Raw genomic sequence first — 23,973 nt, 5'->3', positions numbered from 1 at the left:
GGTAAAAAGAGTGTGAATTCCTGGCATGGTGGGAGGTAAAGCTTGAGCTTTGTCCATGACTGCAAGGGATCCTCCTACCCCTTCTGTCTCCTTTCTTTCCAACCCCTCTGTCTTCAACACTGATTCTGATGCTCCTTCCTCCAGGAAGCCTTTCTAGACATACCCCCTACCCCAACTGATGCCTTCTCTGAAATTTCTCCTAGTATATTCCCAGAATCCTCTCTTTTACCCTGATATAGCTTTCTCTTATATCATAATTATTTATATACTTGTCTGTCTTCCTCTCTCGATCCAATTAGGTTCTAAGTTACATACAAGCAGACTCAATGCAAGCCAAATATAGTGTTGACTAATATAGAGTAGCCTGGGTTCAAGTATGGCTTCTAACACTATGTGATTTGGGGCAATCATGAAATCTGAACCTCAATTTCTCATCAGTAAAGTGGGAAAATCTGTGCCAACATTACAAAATTGTAATGGACCTACAGGGTAGGATCAGGATCAAATAAAATAATGTAAGTAAATTCATTTACTAATGCTAAAACACTATATAAATGAAAGTGGCTTTATTTCCTGTATTTCCAGTCCCCAAAGGGGTACAGAAACTTGCACAGGGAAAGTGCTTCATATTCCTTTGCATTACATTGAATTGAGGAAGTGATGTTTCCTCTTGTGAACTCACATCCCCCACTACTTCCATAGCCTGCTCACTGCCCATCCCTCAGCCCATACCAGAGACCAGAAACCATTTCCTCCTCATTTGGCTCCACCCTCTCCCACTTCTGGAAATGAATTGTAGTTAAATCAAGTCATAGATGGAATTAGTTTGTCAGTAAATATGAATTTTAAAAAATACTTACTATGTGTCAGGAATTTTGCTAAGTGGTAGAGATACAAATAAAGGCTAGAGATACAAAATAAAGATACAAATAGCTCCTGTTCCTAAGGAGTTTACTCTGTTTGGGGGGAAAACAAAAAGTGTGGTGTTCTCTTCTTTAAAATATAATGGTTCTTGGGGAGGCTTTCTGGAGGCAGCCTTAGTTTCAGTTCAGAGTAATAATCACTCCAAATACAGCTATAAAATCCAAACGTTTATTTCTTATCTCTTTCCTTGGGCCTGGTTTGCTTTCTTAGAGGCCTATCTCTCTGGTTCCAAGAGCTCTTGCAGCTTGTCCTTTGCCTCTGCTTTCTTCAGCCTCCAGCCAGCATAAAGGTGGAAGAGGGAATGAATCTGATTTCACCTCGGAGAGTGGGCTTGTGGGCTTCTGTATCTCCCAGAGTGCTCTTTGGCCCTGAGAGCTTCTTGCTTATATGCTTTTCACTGCGTATACACAAATCATTATATCACTGGGAAACCAGTATTTGTTGTATGATTAAATCAATGCTAAACTAGATTTAAACATTGTCTCCTCAATTCCACTTACTACCTTGTTTCAAGTTCTGGCCCATAACATCTCATAGGATCAGATCAATCATATTGAACCATGCTAAATTAGATAATTATTATCTCCATCAATTCTAATGACTTAATAGCTTGTAAAGATTCTAACAAAAAAGATACACAAGAATCTATCCAGAGTTGATAGAAGCCTATAAGATTCATCAATCTACTCCCTTATGATCCCATCACCACCTCTGCAACTTTTCAGAGAAAAGTACCCCTTTATGGCCACCCCGACACAATGTACATGGCTTTTCTCACCAGAATATAACTAGTTAAAGACAAAACATCCAAATACAAGAAAGAAAGACAGTTCCTAACTTCAAGGAATTTATATTCTAATTGGGGGCACAAAAAAGGAGGGAAAGTAAGTAGATAACATGGAAGTATGCATCTGATGTGGAGGCCTAATTTGGGATAAAAAGGAATGAAAGCTCACCTACTGGAGCTGGGTGTCCCTAGGTACAGAATCCAGTGTTCTGTATGTGGAGGGCACTATTATAGCTTGAGTGCTCACAAGATGTAACATAAGCTGTAAAGAGCATGGCAGGAACTGTATTTGCTTCTGTAATTATATCTTTAGCACATAGCACAGGGCTTGGTACATGTTAAGAAATGAATAAATGCTTTTTATTCATTCACTCATTTACTCATTAATTCATTTCTATCTTTCCATTCTGATTCCACATTTCCCCAAAATTTGACACTCAAGCTGCTGGAGGCTTTCCTTGATTTCTCCTAATAATAGCACTACCCATCTCTTATTCCTTATCCTTACCCTGTGAGAGATGTCCCTCTCATTCGAAGAGGTGCCTGTGACCCTTTTGGTTGTCAAGGCAAACTCCTTTTATATGTACAAGTAAATCCATCCTATCCCCTATTCTCTAGCAGATTGCCTCCCTCTCACCCCCCACTATTATACTAACTCTTACTTAACTTTACTCACTCCCTGGCTGCTGGGTGCCCTGCCAATAAACATCCCCATGTCTCCTCCACTTTCAAAAATCCATCACTTGTTCCAACCATCCCAAACAAACCTCCATCTCTCACCTCTCCAGGTAAAAATCCTTGAGAAACCTTTCTATAATCAATCACTCCATTTCCTTTGATCTCGATCTCTTTTCATCTCTCTAGTCTGTCTTCTGCTCTCATTATTTTCATACAATTGAAATTACTCTTCCCAAAATTCCCATGATCTCTTACATGCCAGATCTAATGGTCATTTCTCAACGTCATCCTACTTGATGCTTTTGATTATTCCCTTGATAATCTTCTCTCTAGATTTCCATGAACCGATCTCCCTAAATTCTCCTCCTGTCTCACTGCTCCTTTCTGAACCTGCATCCAGGTCATGCTATCTAACAGTAAATGTCTCTCTCCCCCACCCCTGGTTCTGTTCTGGCCCCTTTTCTCTTCTCCCTCGTAGATTTCACGTAACAATCTCAATAGCTCCAGAGATTCGATTATCATGTCTATACTGATGATTCTCAAACCTATATATCTATCTTAATCTATCTGCTGACCTCCAGTTCCACATCTCTACCTGCGCCTACTGGCCATCTCGAACTGGGTGTGCCATAAGATATCTTCATTTCAAAATATCCCAAAACTGAACTCTTTAGCTTTTCCTCCAAACCCTTCTCTCTATCCGTGCCAGGATTTAGGAGAAAGAAATCGATTTTGTCTGATACTGAGTAAGCACCACCTACAGGCCAACTGTGCGTTGTAATGGAGAGAGCCTGAGTCTGGCTTCAGATTTCAGTTCGAATCCCAGCTACTCTCTCCAGAGTAAGCCGGGAGAGGGCTACAGGCCTCCGAATGTTCTTTTGTCAAAGAAGAGGATTGGTTGAGAAGACTTCTAAATTATCTTGCAGGTTGTTCCTCCCTCCCCCCGACCCCACACACCCTAATGATCAGGCCAAACCATAGCCACAAGGTGGCACTAGACTGCGGTCAAAGACTGGGTCGAACCAGGCAGTCAATACTGGGGGGTTTGGGGGAGAGAGACCATTCCTGAGTGTCTGGGGAGGGGGCGGAAGTCGGGCTGCTTGTCCCTGTCTTCGGGGCGGCCCTGGGGAAAGGGGTCCGGAAGGATCTGAGACCTGGTCTTTCAGGACACTCACCAGCCAGCCCAGGGCTGCGCCAGGCCTATAGCAGTGCGTGCATTGGGGTGTTGGGGGCTCCGGAGAGGGAGTTTCCCGGGGTGGAAGGGGCCCTCCAGGGAGCGGAATGGGAGTGGGGAGTGGAGGGGAGGAAGGGGCCCCCAGCCCAGTTACCACCGGGCAGGGGGGCGTGCCCCGGGGAGCTAGGGGCTCGCGTTGTGAGGGAGGCGACTGAAGTAGTGCGCGGGGGGCGGGGGGTGGGAGGCGGGGGTGTCTCCTCCGTGGGTCTGCAACAAGGTTGCGTCACCTCTGCCACTGCGGCGCCAGGTTGTCCCAGAGCGCGGCCCGCGCTGCGGGATCCCCGCCCCCGCCCCCGCTCCCGCTCCCGCTCCGGCTCCCGGGGCTGCGGGGCTTCCCCGGCGGCGGGTGGGGGCGGGAGCGCCGGGCCTCGAAGCTCGCCAAACCTGTCCTATACCCTTCCGGGAGGCGGGAGCCGCCGCCGCCCAGGTCGGCCCTCCGTTGCGGGGCCGCAGTAGGGAAGGAGAGGGGAGGTGGGAGGGGGCGGAGGGGTGGGAGTGCAGCCCATCCGCCAGAGATAGGAGGGGGGGGAAGCCGCGCAAAGGGGAGGGGCTCCCGGCGCGCAGACTGGGGCGGGGAGCGGGAGGGGGGAGGAGGAGGGGGCTCGGCCCCCGCCCACTATGCAAATCGGCGCCTCCTGGTTGGGGTGGCTGGGGCCGCGCAGGGCTGGATATAAGGCGGCTTGGGAACAATACGTCCGGCTCCCGGCTCTCGTCTTTGATCCCCGGAGCTCCGCTGGTGTGGGAGGGAGGGAGTGAGTGTGTGTTTGTGTGTGTCCGCGCGCGTACGCCAGTGAGTGAGTGTGTGCATGTGTGTGTGTGCATGTGTGTGTGCGCGCGGGGGGTGCATGTGTGCAGGCGGCCCGGAGCACGCGGGGGAGCCGGCTCCCTCCAGGTGTGGGGCCGTCGGAGCCAGGTGAGATATTGGGCTGGTCAACCCTGAAAGGCGGGGGGGATTTGGGGGGCGCTCCTGGGACCGAGGTACCAATCCCCTTGCACCTCCTCGCCCCTAAGTAGCTCGACTTTGACCGAGCTTGGGAAAGTTTGCTTTTAACTCTCCCTTCCTCATTTCTACCCTCCTGCTCCCCGCGGCCCTTTGCTCTGGCTGCGGGCTCTGCGAGGGGGGAGTGGCCCCAGTGCCCTGCCCTGCCATGCCTCGGGACTCTGCTGCCCGAGGGAGGAATGGGGTCAGCTCTCGGGGGAAGGCGCCCGAACTGGCTAGGGGTGGGGGTTCTGATCGGCAGCCCCGAGGGGGGGGCGTGGATCCTAAGAGGGAGGCGCTTGGGTTATCTGTTTGGGGCTGGGGGATTCACTCTCGGCGCCTGTGGGAGGGAGGCTGGAGGCAGGCGGAGAGGAAAGGAAGGAAGGGGGAGGGAGGCAGGCTGGCAGGCCGGCGGAGAGAGGAGTGGGAGGGAGGGGCGACGGGTCTTCTTCCTGGAGCCACGGCCCCCCAGCCCACCGGTGCCCCCATCCCCCCCTTCCTGCAGGGAGCGGAGATGGACTTCGATTCGTACCAACATTATTTCTACGACTGTGACTACGAGGAAGATTTCTACCGCTCCACGGCGCCCAGCGAGGACATCTGGAAGAAATTCGAGCTGGTTCCCTCGCCCCCCATGTCGCCCCCGTGGGGCTCGGGCTCCAGCCCGGGTGCCTGTTGCTCGTCAGCCGCGAATGGCCCGGCCGAACCGTGGCCTGGGGGCTGCGGGGTGGACGAGGCGGAGGGCCGGGGCTACTCCAAGGCGCTGGCCAGGAACTACGCCTCCATCATCCGCAGTGACTGCATGTGGAGCGGTTTCTCCGCCCGGGAGCGGCTGGAGAAAGTGATGAACGACAAACTCTCAGCAGCCGCCGTGGCAGCCGCGACACCCAAGGGGAATCCAGCCAAGCCGACGGCTTCCGCAGACCCGGGCTGCGGCCACCCGGGACCCGAGGGCGTGGATCCCACTGCCGTGTTCCCCTGCGCCCCGGGCGAACCCAAGCCTCAAGCTTTCTCGGGCTCGGAGAGCCAGAGCGATTCCGGTAAGGACTCCGCCTGCCCGGGACCCTTGGGGATAGGGGGAGGGGATAGAGCGGACCTTAGGGTGGCTGCCTGGGTCTGGGGCCACCAGTGTGTGGGGAGAACTCGGGTCACCTCTCCCTGCCCCTCCCAGACAGGTGTTAGTGCTGTCTGGAGCCCGGGGGTTGGATCAGCTGCCTTCTCCGGGATCCATCCGGGCGAAAACCTGCAGACTGCCCTCTCCACCTTGCCTCTTGGGGCACAGAGCCCTCTAGCCGCTTCTCTCATACACGTGGGTGTGTTGGTAAATAGACTGAAGCCCCAAAGGAACAAAAGGGGGTGGGAGTTAAATGCTCCTTCCTGAGAGTTGGGGGGAGGGAGTGACCCCACTGAGTCTGAGGAGGAAGTGTCGATAGGGCCCCAATGCCAGGGTTTCTGTTGTCCTGTTTCATAGCATTTTAGGATTTTGGAGGTCAATTATTCTAACCCCCAACTTTGTAGTCTCATAGCTAGCTTAGTGATGGGGCTTCAAGCCCAGGTTCCCTGACTCCCGGATTTTTCTCCTGGGATATCTCAGTGGGGTGCAGCAAAGGAATTCTTGGGGCCAACATTGTTCACTTCTTTCTTGGAAGCCCCTTAGTCTCCCAAGGTGCTAATTCTGTAAACATTTAATTCCTACTCTGAAAAAAAAACAAAAAAAACTCTGCCAGCTCTTGAGGCTGAGGGGTATAACCCATTCTATATTCTGCCAGCAGTGTATCTGTTCAGTTTGTTCTTCATGGGATTATAACTTGCCTGGGAACAAAAAGATGAAACCTTAGGAAGCATCTATTCCCCCTCCCCCGTACTTAAGTCTCCCGACACCTACAGTTTTACAGAGGAAGGAACTCAGATCCAGAGAGAATCAGTGTTACTTGCAGGTAGTAAGTCTGGCTCTTGCCTCTCAAATCAGCACTTTTTTTCTATTGCCTTGCTGCATTGATATAGCAGAGTATTCTTTGTCCCAGTTTTGTCTCTTCTTACCTTGGGGACTTTGGGGAATTGATCTGAGAATGCCAAGTTAGCTTCTGTTAAAGTGGATTCTGCTGGTGCCTCTGGCACCTCAGCCTTTGCCCATCACAATTTTTTCCATGTTTGAAAACTGACAGATCTTTGCTAGAGACCTGGCTCATATTTAACTCAGAAATGAATGGAGAACCATCACCCCTGCCCCCCAATCTCAGAGCTTGTGGTTGACTAGTAGTAAAGGAGGGGTCCTTGGAACATGAAGGCAAACAGGGGGAATCTCATCCAAAGGACAGACAGAGGCACACCACATAACTTAGATCCCTTTTTTCCTAAACAATGTGGTGTCCTGAGGGGAGATTGGCAAACTGCTTTCCTTCTACAGCAACCTAGATTGCAGGGGTGGAAAGGGACCTTAAAGCATAGAATATCAGCTAGAAGAGTCAGACTCCCTCATTTTATACTAAGGGAAACAGGTACTCAGCCCCAAGGATACTTGAGTAAATGACAGATCCTGGATTGCAACTCTGGGATTTTTAACTCCAGGGATCCCACCACTACCCTATACTCTGAAGCTCGTGTTTACTGGTTTGAGCTGAAGGCAGTGGTGGTTGTTGGAAGGGGAAGGAGCTGGCTTTCTCTCCAACAGCCCTGCTTTTGGAATGCCCTGGGGAGCCAATTCGGCTGGCACTGCTCTAAGCCCAAGCCTTGAATGTACTCTTTTAAACCTTAACAATGAAAGGAATTACTTTTTTCTCAGGTTGCTCCTAGCAGAATCTTTTCTAAAGCTGGAGGCTTGACACCCTAAGGGTTGCAAATCAACCTCCCTTTGTGGGTGTGTTCAATGTGACTTTTTTTTTTTTAATGTTACTTTCCTCCAAGCTTTACTTACTGACCTGGCCTTTCACCTGAACCTGTTTCCAGGGCCCCTGGCTCTGGGACTGGCCACATGGCCTGCGAACAAAAAGCAACAGATTGCAAACAATGAGGGGGGTGGGAACAATGACTGACATCGAAAATCAGCCAATGAGAGTCTGAGGACTGTCTGAAGCAGCATTCCAAACAGCAGCGAGCTAGCCAATCTCCAGCCTAGGCTTAGAAGAGCTGAATGGGCCAGTTTTATTAATGGAGAAATAATGCAATTGTTCCCACAAAGCAAGTTTGAGTCACAAAGGGGCTTAAGTATCTTGATATGCAAAGTGCCTAGGAAATTAGTTCAAAGACCTAGCTTTAGTGTTGTTAAAAATGTGGGAAGGAGAGGGAGGCTGAATGAGGCAGATTTCTCAGCTCCCCATTCTACCTCTGGGAGCCTCCCTCTGGCTTCAGAAGAATTTGGGGGAGTGACCTTCCCAGGAAGCAAAGAGTGAGTCAGGTACCACTCCTAGGAGCCTTGCCTTACCCCAGTGGTTTACACAACACTCATATAACTCCCAAAGGGTTACAAAGTGCTTGTAGAGAGGTGAGGTGTTGTAATTAGTTAAAGAACTAGATTTGAGGATTAGAGGACCTGGTTTTTAGGAGCAATTCTGTCTGCTTGCTACCTTGGGAAAGCAGAATGACAAGATTGGCCTGGATAGTTCTCCCAGGACCCTTTGTGAATCGAGAAAAAGGTCACAGATGGGAAATCTGAAACTCACTTTTGTTAAGTAATTGGCATAGCTAGGATCAGGGCAGGATTCGAACACTGTACTCTTAACTAGTGCTTTCTCTTGTTTTGCACTTGGTGAGCCTCTTCTGCTAGGGCAATGGGACTGCTGACAGATCCTCACAGAGAGTTTAGTACACTGCTAGTGATCCATCTGTCCAGTACCCCAAGCCTTCCCCTTCTATTTTGAAACCTGTAGTCTTCCAAAAACTAGAAAACCTCTTTTGGGAGCTTAACTTTGGGAGCCTGGGGGTGGGGGGAGACCACCTGTGGGTGATGAATGTTCCTGAAGCCCATTGAGCCCAAGGGTGAAATGTTCTTAAAGACAGCCCCTTCCCTCCCCCAGGGGGGAGCAGGGGCACATTGCATCCCCTCTGTCTGTCTCTGAAAGTCTTCGGCTGAATGGGACGCCCGAATAGCGAGGTGGGGGGATAATAGGATTTATAACTTGTGAAAAGTAACAATGGCCCAGAGTGCGGGCTGTGCTGGGCACGAACAAAGGGCCCCGCTCGGCCCCTAGACCCCTCATTTACAATTCTGATTGCGCATGAAAGAGTCCGACCAGGGGAAGATCTTTATAGCTCAACTTTGTCCCAGGCTTGTGGGGCACCCTCTCCTCTTCCCCTCCCTTCCATGGGGGAGGGGAGGGCCTGGCTAGGCCGGGACGCTTTTGTTCTTATCTAAACCTTGCTGTGCAAAAGGAAATTGGAGAATATTTTCCTTCTTCCACCACTTTGTGGGGAGCAAATCAGCTGGCTTTCAGATCCTCTGTCGCTTGGGAGTTGTTGGTGCCTGGCTTGGAAAGTGACATCCATCTGCCTCTTAGCTCTCAGCCCCCAGAGCAAGATACCAAAGCAGAAGGTTCTGGGATAGCCAAATGCATAGATTATTGAAATCCCCACTTTCAGTGTCCATTAAGAGTCAAGCCTTTTCTGGTCACTTCTATCTATAAATGCCCCCTAGACTCACAGGCTTTTGGAATAGCAAGAGATCTTCAAGGTCTCTATTTCCAAGTGAGGTAACCAGGGTTATTTTACAAATGGGGAATTGAGGTACATGGTCTCTAGGTTATAGAGCTTAGTATAGGGTAGGACAGGGATCTGAACCCAGATTTCTTTGTATGATGCTATCGATTCCTGCCTCTAATAAAAGCGACTTCTGTGGCACTTTTTAAATCACTTCCTTCCAAAAACCCTAAAAAATACATAATGAGCATGATTATTAATACTCTAGTTTTTTGAATAATGAAGTTGATAGTTGAGAAAGTGATTTGTCCTAAAGGGAGCTGGGTTCAAGTCTTGCCTCAGATAACTATTATCTGTGTGATTTGGATCATCATTATCTGGTCCTTAGTTCAGGAAGAATGAGGGAAAGTAGACTAGGTGTCCTTCAAGGCCCCTTCTAGTCCTTCATCTAGGATTCTCCTTTTAAACTAATCATAGAAAAATATAAGCATTTTAAGTATATTTTTATTTTGGTCTTTATAACCTTAGTACCTGGAACATAATAGGTATTTAATACTTGCTGATTACTTTTGCCCCAAATCACAGGAGAGTAGTAGGTGTCAGACTAGGTCACACTGTCTTATAGCTGTTGTCTTTTAATTATGTCTGACTCTTTGTGACTCTGTTTGGAGTTTTCTGGATAAAGATATGGAAATGGCTTGCTATTTCCTTTTCATTTTATAGTTGGGGAAACTGAGATAAAAAGGGTTAAGTAAATTGTCGAGGGTCATGTAGCGAATAAGTATCTGGAGTTAGATTTGAACTCTGGTCCTCTTGACTCTAAGACTGGTTCTTTATCCACTGTGCCATCTAACTGTCCACCTCTTAGGTGGTAGATGCTAGAGCCAGGATTCAGACCCAACCTGGTGATCATTCTGTACTACCAGGCAGACAGGATCTTTCTGAACTCTATTGTTTGAATGTTTGAGGGCCTAAATTTGAATTCTCATTCTAATAATAAAGATGGCATTTTTATAGTACATATAGTATTGAATATGAAGCAGCTTGCAGATACTACTGGATATCTTGGGCAAAATCCTTGGTTTCCATTTCTTTATTTGAAGTTGAAGTTTTCAAAGGTCTGGAGTCAGAGGACCTAAGCCTTGCCAACTTAGGATCATAGGACCAGAGTTGGAAGGAACCTCAGCAACTAGTAGGCCAACTCCTTCATTTGACAGATGGGGAAACTGAGGCTTGGACAAGGCTAAGTTGTGCATAATAGAGAGTAATAAGCCTCAAGGGTGGAATTTGAACCTCCGGTTCAAACTCCAGAAGCAGATACTCCACCATTCCACAGTGCCTTGCCTCCATGGGACCTTAGCCCATTTTACTTCTCCAAACCTCAGTTTCCTTAGCCGTTAAATGAGTGGGTGGAATTAGCTACCTCAAGCTCCACATCTGTGGTCCTGTATAGCCACCACATTTAGTTTGTTCCATCTTTGATTGTTAACCTTTTTTTTTTCTTTTATCTTGGTATCCTCAGCTGGTACATATACATGTAGTAGACATTGTAGTCATTTTCTCTGCTTCTCTCTCCTTGGACAGAGGGTGAAGAGATTGATGTGGTGACAGTGGAGAGGAGGCAATCCCTCAGTGTCCGGAAGCCAGTCACGATCACAGTTCGAGCTGACCCCCTGGATCCCTGCATGAAACATTTCCACATCTCCATCCACCAACAGCAGCACAATTACGCTGCCCGATTCCCTCCAGACAACTGTCCTCAGGAGGAGACTCCAGAGAAGGAGGCCAAAGAGGAGGAGGGGGAGGAAGAGGAAGAGGAAGAAGAGGAGGAAGAGCAAGAAGAAGTCGAGGAGCTCGTGGGTCCCCCAGGGCCGGCCAGCCCCCCCTCCTCAGAAATGGGGCCCAGCCAGGCCAGACCAGCCTCTTCTGACACCGAGGATGTGACCAAGAGGAAAAACCACAACTTCTTGGAACGGAAAAGGCGGAATGACCTCCGCTCTCGCTTCCTGGCACTACGGGATCAGGTGCCTGCCCTGGGCAGCTGCACCAAGACTCCTAAGGTGGTCATCCTCAGCAAGGCCCTTGAGTATCTGCAGACATTGGTGAGTGCTGAGAAGACCATGGCCTTAGAGAAGAGGCATCTCAGGGCACGGCAGCAGCAGCTACAGAAGAGACTCGCTCAGCTCACAGGCCACTAACCTACCAAAAAGACAGAGATGGGGCTCTCTTTGTGGAAAACAGATCTCTACTTTTCTCCCCCTCCCCCTTTGGTAATTTGCACATTTTGGGTCCCATGGGACTAACTGGACTATCGATCCCAGAATGCACTGTGGCCAAATGCACGCACTCACGTCACACACACACACACACACACACACACACACGGCTTGCATTCTTGGAACCTTTGAAAGACTATCTTGGCATGTTGCATCCCCCGCCCCCTTGCTCCCCAGATCCTCTGCCTCGTTTGGGGGGACAGTCTCTGTCCAGCAAAGCAGCTGCCTGAGGGTGGAGCTTCGGGGTGCAGCTCTGAGAGAAGGGCAAGGCGTGACAGATGCTGAGCGACAGGTGGTATCCTCCAGTGATGTTGCCCTCCCTGAAATCACACCCTCCCGGAGCTCAGGGGTTGGTCATGGTGAGGGATGCTCCTGCTGGGGCCGTCCCTGTGGGGTTAGCCGAGGACAGCTGGGCTCTGAGGCTGACGACTCAAGATACTTTTTCCAGTGGATACATGAGCTGTTTTCACTGGAGAGGAGCCTGGAGAGTTACTCGCTATGGAGACCCTCACCTCTCTGTTAAACCCTTTAACAGTAGCCAAGGAATTGGCAACTTTTTGATGATGCTACAAACTTGCAAACAGAGCCGTCTATGGAACTGCTGGCCTGCCGCAGAGGGAGAAGGGTTAACTCAGCCACCAGAACTGCGCCTCTTGTTTTCTTTCACCCGAGGCTTCTGGTGGGTGGGTTTGAGATACGAGGTGAGATCCTGTTGCTATGTCCCCTCCATCATCCTAGTGACTGGGAGCACTCTTCAAATCCTGTTTAAGTTGGTCTTAGCAGCAAGGCTTTGGGTAGGACCTAGTTCCTAGAATAGAGCCCGCCTTGGTGTGCACTCCCCCAACCATTGGCACTTAAGGCCTAAATGGAGGTAGGGAGTGGTACCTGGGCGTGGGGAAGGCTGGAGTTAGAAAATTACTCTCCCTTCTTTCTTCCTTCTCCCCGTAGCCCTAGGAGGCGGTGGGTCCTGAAGAGCTGGCCCAGTCTTGCCCGCCTCTCTTTCCCACAGCATCAATGGCCCCTCCAGTCGTCCCTGTTCCTCTGTCTGGCGTGACTGACATTCTTCCTTAGTTTCCTTAGAGAGCTCAGGGGCTCAGCTGCTTGGCTGAGCCCTCTGGGAATCTGGCTTTCATTCCAGAATAGACCTGCTGAAATAACTCAGAGCGCTAGATATGGAAGATGAGTCCAATGGCAGGTCCCCAGAGTACAATCCCAGACCAAGACAAAATTCTGGTTGCTTGATCACATGAGCTCATGCCCTATCTGGGCAAACTACAGCCAGTTCTGGTGCAATGCTAATTCTAGGGATGAGTTTGAATTTAACTCATGCCAGGCTATGAGATCATAGGATTTTAAAACTGGAAGAGCAATTTAGTACAATCTGTTCATTTTACAGGTGAGAAAAGGCCTCCGAGGTCACAGAGATCATGAGACAAAGGCAGGAATTCAGACCTAGGACCTCTGATTCCCCAATCCCCGTGCACTACCTACTATTCTGTGCTGGTGACTACCTATTGAGTATATTGTAGAGAGTATCTACCCTTCCATCTCTTGGGCAGAGGGTTGAACTAGGTGAACCCTAAGGGTCCTCCCTGCTAAAAAGATCCTATGATTACAATTTCAGGAACCACCCGACTGGGTAGTGGGAGGGATTAATATGTCAGCCTCCTATAGCCACTTGACAACTTGACACTCCGGTGCCTTTTATTAGGCCATAGGTTTTGGATTGCCCCTATTGCAACCCCTTCCCACCTCCCCCAAAACACCCAATGTGGTTCTGATTGACACCTGACTCTGGGTGTAAAGAGGGACTGGAAGCTTTGATATCTGCTTCCAGAGTTCTTTCAAGCAGATGGTGATCCTGGACCCCAGAGACCAACAGGGCCAAAGGGTTGAAGTCCTTCTGATATCCAGTGTGCATACCCTAAGAATAAGGGGCCCATCCTGAATGACATGACTTCCATGGATTATTCTGTGGCCTGTGGAAGCAAAGTTGCTAACTTTATTGTCTGTGGGAAGGTTTGGGCTGGGTCAGGGTTGGTTGGGTTGCTCGGGTTTGGGTTTATACCAGAAGCTGCTGTTGGGTGTCGGGTTGGGGAGACTGGTTTCTATACTGTATTTTTGTATGACTTTTGCAAAGTATTGTTAATTGTTTTTGTACAAGAAAGACCTCCCAGCTCATGCCCCTGTTAAAAGGGTTTGATTTATTTCCGAAGGCAAATATGCCTGAAATTTTGTATTTCGATTCTTTAGTTGTGGTTAACTTCCCAATTAAGAACTGTTCCCTATACCTCTAACCCTGAAACATCATCAACACTTAATAAAAGATTTCTCAAAGTGGTTGGCAATGCATGCTCTCTCCAAGACCCCAACACAAGGGGGCAGGTGAGAAAAAGCATTTAAGCTGACTTGTGCTAATGCCTCAGGTCCCACTTCAACAAAATTCTTTTTGAGGTGGTAACAGTTGGTGCTTCTCATCCTGCTGCTTAATGGGGAATAGGACTTCTATAATATAGATGCAAGAACCTTTGAGGCCATCTAAACCAATGCCCTCATTTTACAGCTGGGGAAATTGAAATCCAGAAAGGAAAAGTGATTTATCTAACATAACAAAGGGAACACTAGAAATGGTGCCTGACTTGTTACTAGGAGACTTTGGACAAATCTTTTCTTCTCTGAGCCTCAGTTTCCCCATCTATAAAATGAAAGGGCTTGGACTAGATAAACTCTAGTACTGTGTTCCTGTGTTGCTTTTTTTTTTTTTTTTTTTTTTTTTTTTTTAAGCCCCTGAAAATGTGTGTCTCGAGTCATTTCTCAGGAGAGCGGGGGCTAGTTGCATAGCACTAACAAGGAGTAACAGATGGGCAGCTTTAGTCTTACATTGGTGCCCATGAAATATTTATTAAGAATACAAGAGGGCCTTCCAGCACATTGGTAGTTCTTCTTTGGAGGCCTTATGGAAGGACTGCCACAACAATTGGAGGGGCTGTGCTGGTTGGGGTGGAGGGAGGGTATGCTTATACTGAAAGAGATTGGGTATTGTTCTTTCTGGAACATAAGTGATTTTCCCACTTGTTTCAGGAAAGTAGATGGCTAGTTTGCTGCTATCCCATGTAAAAGCTGTCAGGCATTAAGGCAATGGAAACTGCACAGCTCCTTCTCCCAACCATGGGAACAGGGTAGTGGTAGAGATCATATATTTGGAGTTTAATGTGAGTAGTAGAGGCTTTTTTTTTTTTCTCCTTGCAATAAATCCCATGAAGTTGTTTTTATTAGTAGCACTTCTATAGTTGAATTTTAATGTATTTAATTTCCTTTGTAGTTCTATGAATTTCATTTTTTTTTTTTGCATTTTAAAACAGGGTTTAGAGAAGGGATCTATAGATGAACTCAGCCAAAGAAGTCTATGCCAAAAAAGAGTAAAGGGAAATTTAGAGATCATTTAGCTCACTCCCTGATGATCCTCTCATTTTACCAAGGAAGGGTGAGGTCCAAAGAAAGGGTTGACTTGTCTTGTGTCATGCAGCAGTAGAAGTTGGGTCTGGTGGGGGAAGGGCATGAGAACCCAAGCCTTTTTACCCATCTCAGTGGCCCTTCCTCCATGGAAGCCTATTGCATCCTGGGAAGAAGTACAGCAAATATTCACAGAGCTGCTGTCCCCCGGTCAGCCTAGTGCATGTCATTGACTGGACAAGATTGCCTTGCCCCAAACTGGCCCCATCCAAGCTGGGAGACAACTCAACAGAGGCAGTTCCGGCTGAGAAAGGTCTGAAGTGAAGCACTGTGCTAGAAACCTGATTCTCCCGGCCTTCTCTTCCCACCCTGCAACCATTGATAGGAATCTCCCTGTTGCCATGGCTAAGCCTCTACCCTGAGCAGGGCGCCGGGACCCAAGGGAATGGGGGGAGAACAGAACCTGAGCCAAGGCTACTGCTGCCACTCGATCCAGCTGCTGCTTTATCAGCCAGCCCTTCGTGAAATAAGGCTGGGATTGTTGGGGGCTGTCCTCTTATCACTTTTCTCTCTTGAATCACAGCTCCCAGTGGAGACCTTGGAGCTCAAAGTTCTTTGCCATTTTCTAGGTCCCACAGTGGACAGTCCAGCCCTTAGGGCTTGCCAAGTTCATGTGAGGGGAGAGAGTTGAGAACACAGACGTTGCCTAATGAGAAAGACCTGATCTCCCAAGGGAATGGAGAAGGTGTTTGGGGAATGCCCCAAGTATCTAGGTGAGCAGTGACAGCCTGTGTGCGATACAAAGGAAAAAGCACAGAGCTACAGTGGATGATGTCTTGAGAGACCTGGTTCTAACGCTACACTCAGCCCACCATAGCTGAAGCTATGGACAAATCCAGTTCAACAAATCCTTCTTCAGAGAACAAGGCTCTTAACTCCTGGTGGCCTGTTTTCTCATCCAGAAGATGGGAATGAGAGGCAGCTTGACTCTGGGGATTAAGAGTTCCAGCCTCAGTTAACACTTACCACTATGTGCCAGGCCTAGAGATGCAGAGATGAGGGGTGGTAACAAGACAAGCACAACAGTTCCTGCCTCTAAGAAACTTATGTTCTACTGAGGGAAATACATGTATGCCTAGAGAGATATAAAGAAATCTAGTCAAAGCAGACAGTTGAGGGGAAAATCTCCCTGCCGAAGGTGGTGCTTGAGCTGAATCGTAAGGAAGTTAGGAATTACTAGATACCAGGTAGGAAGAGGTATATTTCAGATATCAGAGGAAGCACCTTGGCTAGAGAGAAAACTGTGTGTGAGGAATAGCAAGCAAGAAGCTCCGAGATGCACTGTGTAATAAGTCTGGAAAGAGAAGATGGAGCCAGATACTGAAGAGCTTTAAATTCCAAACATAGCTGTTTATATTTGATGCCAGAGGTGATAGGGAGCCACTGCAGTTTATTGTCTGAGGGGAAAAGGAGGAGGGGGAGGGAGATGTGGTTAGACCTGTGCTTTAGGACTAGGACTGTATAGACAAGGATTGAAGTAGATTTGAGGCTGGACCTAGCAGAAGGCTGTTGCCAGTAGTCCAGGGGCCAGGACGAGTGATGACAGTGTGACTCAGGGTGGTGGCTGTGTGAATGGAGAGGAGACGTGCTATGGAGAGAGGTGTGGGACATGGAAACAACAGCATTTGGCAACTGATTGGAAATGAGAAGCAAATGAATGGGAAGGTCAAAGATTTTATTAAGATTCAAAGCTCAGTAACTGAAAGATGGGTGAGTTGAAGGAGACAGATAATGAGTTCTCTTTTGGGTACATTGAGTTTGAGGGTCATCAAGTAATCAATATCTGTCTCTGATATATACTGGCTGTATGATCCTCTGGTCTGGAGACCAGAAGTTGCAATCCAGTTGCCCCTTTGTACTGGCGAATGGAATTTTTGCATCATTGAAATCACAAATTCAGAACAAAACAAAAGAAAACTGAATCCTGAGAATAATCCTATCTAATATCCACCTCCCTGAATTGTGAAAAGCAAATGAGGTCAGCTAAGGTAAAGGTAAGTAAGGCTTTCTCATCCTTGAAGGGCTACATTCATGTCAGGTGTTATTATTGTCTCGTGAACTGGTTTGTACAAATTCCTCCCCACCTTCCTCTGAAAAGAACCAGACTGGATCTTGTGTCTGATTTCTGATCCCCAATTCTCACAGTGGCACTGTCGGTATGGGCAGTTCAATTCAGCCACCCTTCTAAGCACCTACTTGGGCTTTGAGAAAGGAATCACCTCATCTTTCGGATGCTGATTCCTCTTCTCTAAAAAGGAGATGCTAATTTAGTGCCTTTAAGTGAGGCACTCACCTCCCTGGATTGCTGTGAGAAGCCAATGAGATCTCATTCTCAAAGTTGGCTTTGTCATAAGTGTACAGTGTCATTATTGTCCTGTGAACTCATTTCTGCAGATTTCTTCCTGCACTTTTGTCTGAAAAGAGCCAGGTAAGCCCGTCTGTTCTCCTGGGACTTTTGCGGAATCACTAAAAATAAAGTTTGCGTCTGATTTTCTGGCTGATACATTCAAGTGGCTGCAGACCCAGTTTTGCCTGGAGCAGTAGAATTATTAGAGGAACATTTTAAGAAACTGCAGCCAAAGGAAGAAGGAACTCTTTATGAAGAAAAGGGCTTGGGTTATGCTTTTTTTGGGGGTGTGGGGTGGATGTCCTTTGCAGTTATTCTTTGGGAAGGGAATACATTTCACTTACCTCAGGCACATCTTCTGAGGTCAAAAAACTAAAAATGGCCTCGAAAAGACTGGGGTAATTGATGCCAGACCTTGTGTTCAAAAGGTAGTAGGAGGGAGGGGGAAGGACATTCCTCTCTCTCATGATAAAGAGTTGGAGTTTAAAGGTCTCTTCTAAACAGCCTGGAAAGCGTTATCAATGTCAAGACAAAAGTCCATTTACAATTGGAAAATTAGTTGCTTTGGCCCCAGAGTACAATTCTAGGCACGGGTGCCTTTTTATTTCAATGCTCACTTTGTTTAGGAGAGTCCAGGAAAAGCAATCAATTGTATTTCTGGCCACAAGCTAATTTTTGTTCTTATAACAGCTCTTTGATGTGCTATTCCTCCATAAGGAAGAGAAGGTAAATAAACTAGTAGGTTAAGAACAGTAAACACTGGCATAAAATCCTAGTGAAAGCCAGGAAGTGGATGAAATGCAGGCACTTCACTCTCTAAGACCATACTCAGTGTTTTCTCTCCCTTTCACCAAAGCCAGTGAGGAGAGAACACATGGCTTTGAGTCATGTAATATCACATTTCCTAACCTAAGAATTAATAATAGCTCACCTTTATATAGTACTTGACATGCATTATCTCACTTGATTTTCACAACAGCCCTGATGTTACAGGTATTATCATTATTATCACTATTTTACAGGGAAGGAAAAAGACTCTGGAGACATTAAGGGATTTGTCCAGAGCCATATTATTAGTTAAGTGCTTATGCTCGATGTAATTGTTGTTCAGTCCTGTTTCACTCATTGTCACCATTTGGACTTCTCCATGGGGTTTTCTTGTCAAAGATACTGGAGTGGTTTGTCGTTTCATTTTAAAGTGTGTTCCCATTTTTTTGATGAGGAACTGAGGCAAATAAGGGTTAAGTGACTTGCCCAGGGCCAATCTGAGACTGGATTTGAACTCAGATTGGGTTGTAATTAGGCCTCCATATCAGATGTCATCATGACTGTAAAAGGATTAACAAACTGGTTATATACTGAGATAAACTGCCCCAGCATACAATGTCCAGAGATTTAGAGGAAGCTCTTTCAAACCCAGTCCAGTGGAGAACCCCCTTAGGGAACTGATGGAGAAGTAAACAAGATTCACAGAGGATGAAATGTGGATGGGCTATGAGTTGCCCTTCTGGAAGAACCATCAATCCTGACACAGATCCATGAGGGGACAGTGAGCTATCCACATGGCAGTGCCCAGCAGGGAGATGGAGATAGAGACCAAAAGTTTAGGACCAAGAGACTCAGTTCATCAGCTAGCAATGAGAGCTAAAAACATGAAAATGGGCTAAAACCCACAGGGAAGGAAACTTGGTAGAGCAAAGCTTCATAGGAATCACCAGTATTGAGCATGGATTATCCTTTTCTATGTCATGGGAATCTTGAGCAATCTGTTAAACCCATGCACCTTTTCTCAGAATAATGTTTTTCTTTTTTTTTTTTTTTCCTAGTGTCATTTCTCTTTTTTTCTTTTTTTTTTTTAGAATAATGTTTTTCAATGCAAAAAATAAAACATAGTATTATAAAGAAAATCAATTCTATTGAAATACAGTTATCAAAATGTATTTTTAATAAAGTTCATAGATCCCAGATGAAAAAGTTACAGGAAAGGAACCTCCTCAGTCTTTATGGTGTGGAAAGAGTGCCAGGTTTGGAATCTGCAGACTGTGGCTCAGAATCCCCATCGTACCCATTCTCATTCTATGGGACTCAGTTTCCCCATATGTAAAATTAGGGGATGGGCTAAGAATATTAATTACTTGCCTTTTCTTGAAGGTATACCAAGTGCACTTCTGATCATTGCTGAGAAATATCAGTTTTATTCTGATTTTACAAGCGAAGGAATGACATCATCTCTAAGGTCTCTTTCTAGCTCTAAATCCTATGATGGCTAATTTAGGAGGGAAGAGAAGGAAGCCAAATATTGGTGTAGTGGTACAATCTAATATTTAACAAAATGATTAGGATAAAATGTCGGATAACTTTGTGTTAAGTAGAGCCTCCATACTCTTTCTCTCTCCCCCTATTAGCCTAAGCTCCTCTAGAAAGGACTGAATCTCACAGAAACTTTTCACCTCGTCTCTACCTGCTGGTTAGTAGAGGGATTTGCACACAGCAGGTGCTTAATCACTATTGCTTAAATCTAAACTGATTTCTAGTAAGTGGCCACATGAAGTCATATAGCAGCATCGTTCAGGGAAAAAAAGATAGGGAAGGGAGGGAATACATTCTCCCCAGCCAGCTTACATAGGTTCGAGTTTCACTGATTCAAGTACATTATTAGAGTGTGTTCCAACCATCCACAAGCTAAAGGCAGCAGCAGATGGTTTTCAGGGGCATATGGGAAGTTGAAAAGTAGACAAAATGGACCTTCATTCCATTGCAGCCTGCCTTGCTCCTATTCTCTTCCTGACTATTCGAAAGTTCTCACTGCATTACTCCTCAGACTTTGCCTCCTCTGTACTCTATTTTTTTCAAATTATCCTTCTAGCCCTTGATACTATGACTTAAGAAAGCTACAATTTGGATATGACTCAGAAGACAAAAGAAATGGTCCCATAAGAACAGTGTCAGGAAGATTCTGACAATGAGCTGAGGAGGTAGCTGGGGAAAGTTGAGGTCAACAGTGAGGGGTACTTGGTGGTATTTTTTCTCAATTGTATTTTATTTTTCCAAATGCATAGAAAGATCATTCTCAACATTTATTTTTTTAAATAACTTTTTATTGATAGAACCCATGCCAGGGTAATTTTTTACAGCATTATCCCTTGCATTCACTTCTGTTCCGATTTTTCCCCTCCCTCCCTCCACCCCCTCCCCCAGATGGCAAGCAGTCCTTTACATGTTGAATAGGTTACAGTATATCCTAGATACAATCGACATTTATTTCTGCAAAATTTTGTTTTCCAATTTTTTTCTCTCTTTCTCCACAATGTGACAGCAAGCAATCAAGTGTAGGCTATACATATACAATTTTTGTAAACACATTTTCACATTTGTCATGCTGTGCAAGAAAAATCAGAAAAAGGGGGAAAAAACACAAGAAAGAAAAACCAAGCTAACAAATAGTTGTTTTAAGCTGTATAAAAGAAAAGAAAAGAAGTGAAATGACCAGATCTCACATGGGGCGGATGAGAAAAGGCAGAACTCATACTCTGCTTCTGTTTTCCAAAGAAAATGGTCCTTTGACTGGAAAGAACAGTATAAAAATGGTTACTAGGAGGTTGAAATTCAAGTTAAGTAGAGAGACTGTAAGAGAACACTTGCTGTCCATGATAAATTCAAGTCACCAGATCCAGATGAACTATATCTCAGGTGCTGAAAGAGCTGGAGGATGTGATTACTGAGCCACTGTCAGTAATCATGGAAAGATCTTAGAGAATGGGAGAGGTGCCATCCATAGGCCTGGAGAAGCTAGGATGGTGTCCTGGTTTTCAAAAATAGGAAGGAAGTACAACCTGAAAATTTGAGGTTAGTAACCTTGATTTCAGTTTCTGATCCTGGCAAAATTCTAGAGATTATTATGAAAGGGATGGTTAGTGAACATATAGAGGAAAAAAGAGGTAGGTGCTTACAAGAGGCCATATGTTTTCATGAAGTGAAGCTATCTGATGTCATTTTTCTGGACACAGGGGGTAGGATGATGCAACAAGGGACATGTCGAAGATATATTTTTCATGAATAAATGAATGAAAAAAGATTCATTAAGCATTTACTATGTGCTAAGAATGGTACATTGCTACAAATACAAACCCTGTGAGAGTTTTACATTTTAATAAGGGAAGAAAACATGTATAAGCTACTAGTGTTGAAAGTCTGGCCAGTCAAGGGCTGCATGGTTTGGAGATGTCTGGGAAATAGCATGGTGGCCTGATTCCAGGTGAGATAAATAGAAAGTTCATCTCTCAGAATTCAGAATCCCAAGAGGGGGAGTTGGAGTTCCAGTGGGAAGAGGAAGAGTACCAAAGAACAGCTTTTGGTGAAACAACTGACAAAACTTCTCCTATGCTATTCTTTACACAAGACAGAGACAAGTGAAGAAGGCAACAATATACTTAGCCATTGTCTCTCTCTCATCCCTTCCCCAACAGAAATTAAGGATTCAGTACAAACTTGGAAAGAGGTCCCTAGTGGAGTTCCCCAGGGATCTGTGCCTAGCTTTGGGCTAGCTCACAATGTTGTCAGTGACATGGATAAAGAGATAGATGGTATGTTTACTTAAGGTTTGTGTGTGTGTGTAAAATTATACACATTTGTATTAAAAAAATCTTATATCAGTATAGGCAAATGATTTAACAACATCTGTTCAACATAAAGTGATTTAAAAAACTTTACTATATATCTTTAAAAATCTTATCTGTATGGGTTCCCTTTGATATTTTTGTTGCTTGTTATTACTATATATTATTCAAATGTATCTCTTTTCATTCCATCCATACTTATAATAAAGATTAAGAGAAAAAAACATTCCATAAAACCAACCAATTCATCAATTGCTTCTGGATGTAAATGCAGTATTCTATACCCATAGTCCCCCATCTCTGCAAAGGAAAGTACATTTTTAAAAAAATGTATCAATACATTCTGTTTTGATACAACATATTCTTCCCAAGAAACCTATCAAAAACAAAGATCATAACCCTAAAACAGTGGTGTAAAGCAGCCTAATAGAGTGATTTTGATGATAGTAAATTACACTTCCCAATTTTTTAGCATACTCCATTTTAAAACTAATAGAGATTAATATGTTACTATATAAGACATGTCTGTCTGACTCTCTAGCTCCAAGAAGTTGAAGCATTTGCAGCCGCTCTCCCTTAGCAAACTGTTCCCAGATGTTCTAAGCCAGATTGAGGGTAACCAACATGCCTCAGACCCATAGGTGAATTAGGGAGGTGTCTGTCCCAAGCATGTGAATAGGCGGATGAGAACAATTATTCCATTGGCCATGAAGGCCACTGAAGCAGGTGCTGTGCTGCTGTGCCACGCTTAGAGCTTGGTCAGACATTGAAGAAGTGAGGGCTATTCCCTGCATCCTAGGCCATCGACAGTCATCTTGACTTTTGTCCTGCCTCTGGATTTCTCCAGAAGAGAGAGTGAGGCTGGTGATTTTGTGCAACTCTGCCTCACTTAAATCCACTTCAGAAATAAGTCAAGATATCACTTGGCACTGGTTCCTTTCAAAAAAGAATAGGGGAAGCTAGATGGCACAGAGCACCAACCCTGAAGTCAGGAGGACCTGAGTTCAAATTTGATCTCAGACACTTAACACTTCCCAGCTGTGTATCGCTGGGCAAGTCACTCAACCCCAATTGCCTCCAATTGCATAGTTCATTATATTTGACCTGAATTTTGTTTATTCTAATCCAATTTGCAGATGATTCCAAACTATGATGATCTATGCAATGGATAACAGAGTTAGAATTCAAAAAGATCATGGCAGTCTAGATCCCTGGGTTAAATCTAGTTCAATGAGTTAACTGGGCAAAGGGTCAAGTCTTAAGGACAGGAATGTCTAGGAGAAAGTTTAACTATTGGTTCTTAAAGCTAGACAATCAACAAAATTAATCACTATGTTTTTACTGTGAAGGAAGTAACAACTCTTCTTTATCTTGCCCAGGTCTAGGGAGGTGACAAGACTAACACTATCCTCTGCACAGAACTATGGAGGTAACAAGCCTTATACAATCCTCTGGACTGCAGAATTACTATTTCTACTCTATTAGGCCCCCATTTCAAGTGCTGTACTCAGTTCTTGTGCTTTTTAGAAAGGATATTAATGAACTGGAGAGAATTCAGAACAAGGCAAGCAAGAGCCTGAGACATCATGCCACATGAGAATTGTCTGAAGGGACTGGGATTGCTTATCCTCAAAAATAGAAAAATAGGGAAGATATAACTGTCACTAAAGTATTTTAAGAACTGCCCTGTGGGAGAGGGATTAGGCCATGTTATTAACCAGGGATCTGTGAACTTATAAAAATTTCGTATAATTGCTTTCTTTTGTAATCCTTTGCATTTTATTTTAATCATTTAAATATCTTATTTTGGGAAGGATCTCTAGGCTTTACCAGTTTGCCAGAGCAGTCTAGGACAGACAGAAAAGTTAAGAACCCTTAAATCAGACAGACTTGTTCTGTTTGGACCCTGAAGATAGGATGAAGAGTAATGGGTAGTATTTGTATTGAAATAAATTTGGCCTTAGCATAAAGGGAAAAACTTCCTAAC

General features: G+C 45.7%; 1 protein-coding gene across 1 annotated transcript; it reads left to right on the top strand.

Moving 5' to 3' along the window:
- The first annotated feature begins 3,944 nt into the window (after positions 1-3,944).
- On the top strand, positions 3,945-13,847 carry MYCL (MYCL proto-oncogene, bHLH transcription factor). Its single transcript, XM_051987768.1, has 3 exons — positions 3,945-4,536; positions 5,108-5,642; positions 10,819-13,847. The coding sequence occupies exons 1-3, from the start codon at positions 4,444-4,446 to the stop codon at positions 11,430-11,432; spliced, it is 1,242 nt and encodes a 413-aa protein (XP_051843728.1). The 5' UTR covers positions 3,945-4,443; the 3' UTR covers positions 11,433-13,847.
- Positions 13,848-23,973: the final 10,126 nt, after the last annotated feature.

The sequence above is a fragment of the Antechinus flavipes genome, chromosome 3, assembly GCF_016432865.1.
Source record: "Antechinus flavipes isolate AdamAnt ecotype Samford, QLD, Australia chromosome 3, AdamAnt_v2, whole genome shotgun sequence".
NCBI lineage: Eukaryota > Metazoa > Chordata > Mammalia > Dasyuromorphia > Dasyuridae > Antechinus > Antechinus flavipes.
The sequence above is the reverse complement of the archived record's forward strand: the minus strand, read 5'-3'. Positions and strand labels throughout refer to the sequence as shown.

Excerpts from the sequence above, each read along its gene's own strand:
- MYCL (XM_051987768.1), top strand. The coding sequence starts at position 4,444 with ATGTGTGTGTGCGCGCGGGGGGTGCATGTGTGCAGGCGGCCCGGAGCA. Across the intron at positions 4,537-5,107 it reads TGTGGGGCCGTCGGAGCCAG|GGAGCGGAGATGGACTTCGA; the intron begins GTGAGATATTGG and ends CCCTTCCTGCAG. Across the intron at positions 5,643-10,818 it reads GGAGAGCCAGAGCGATTCCG|AGGGTGAAGAGATTGATGTG; the intron begins GTAAGGACTCCG and ends CTCCTTGGACAG.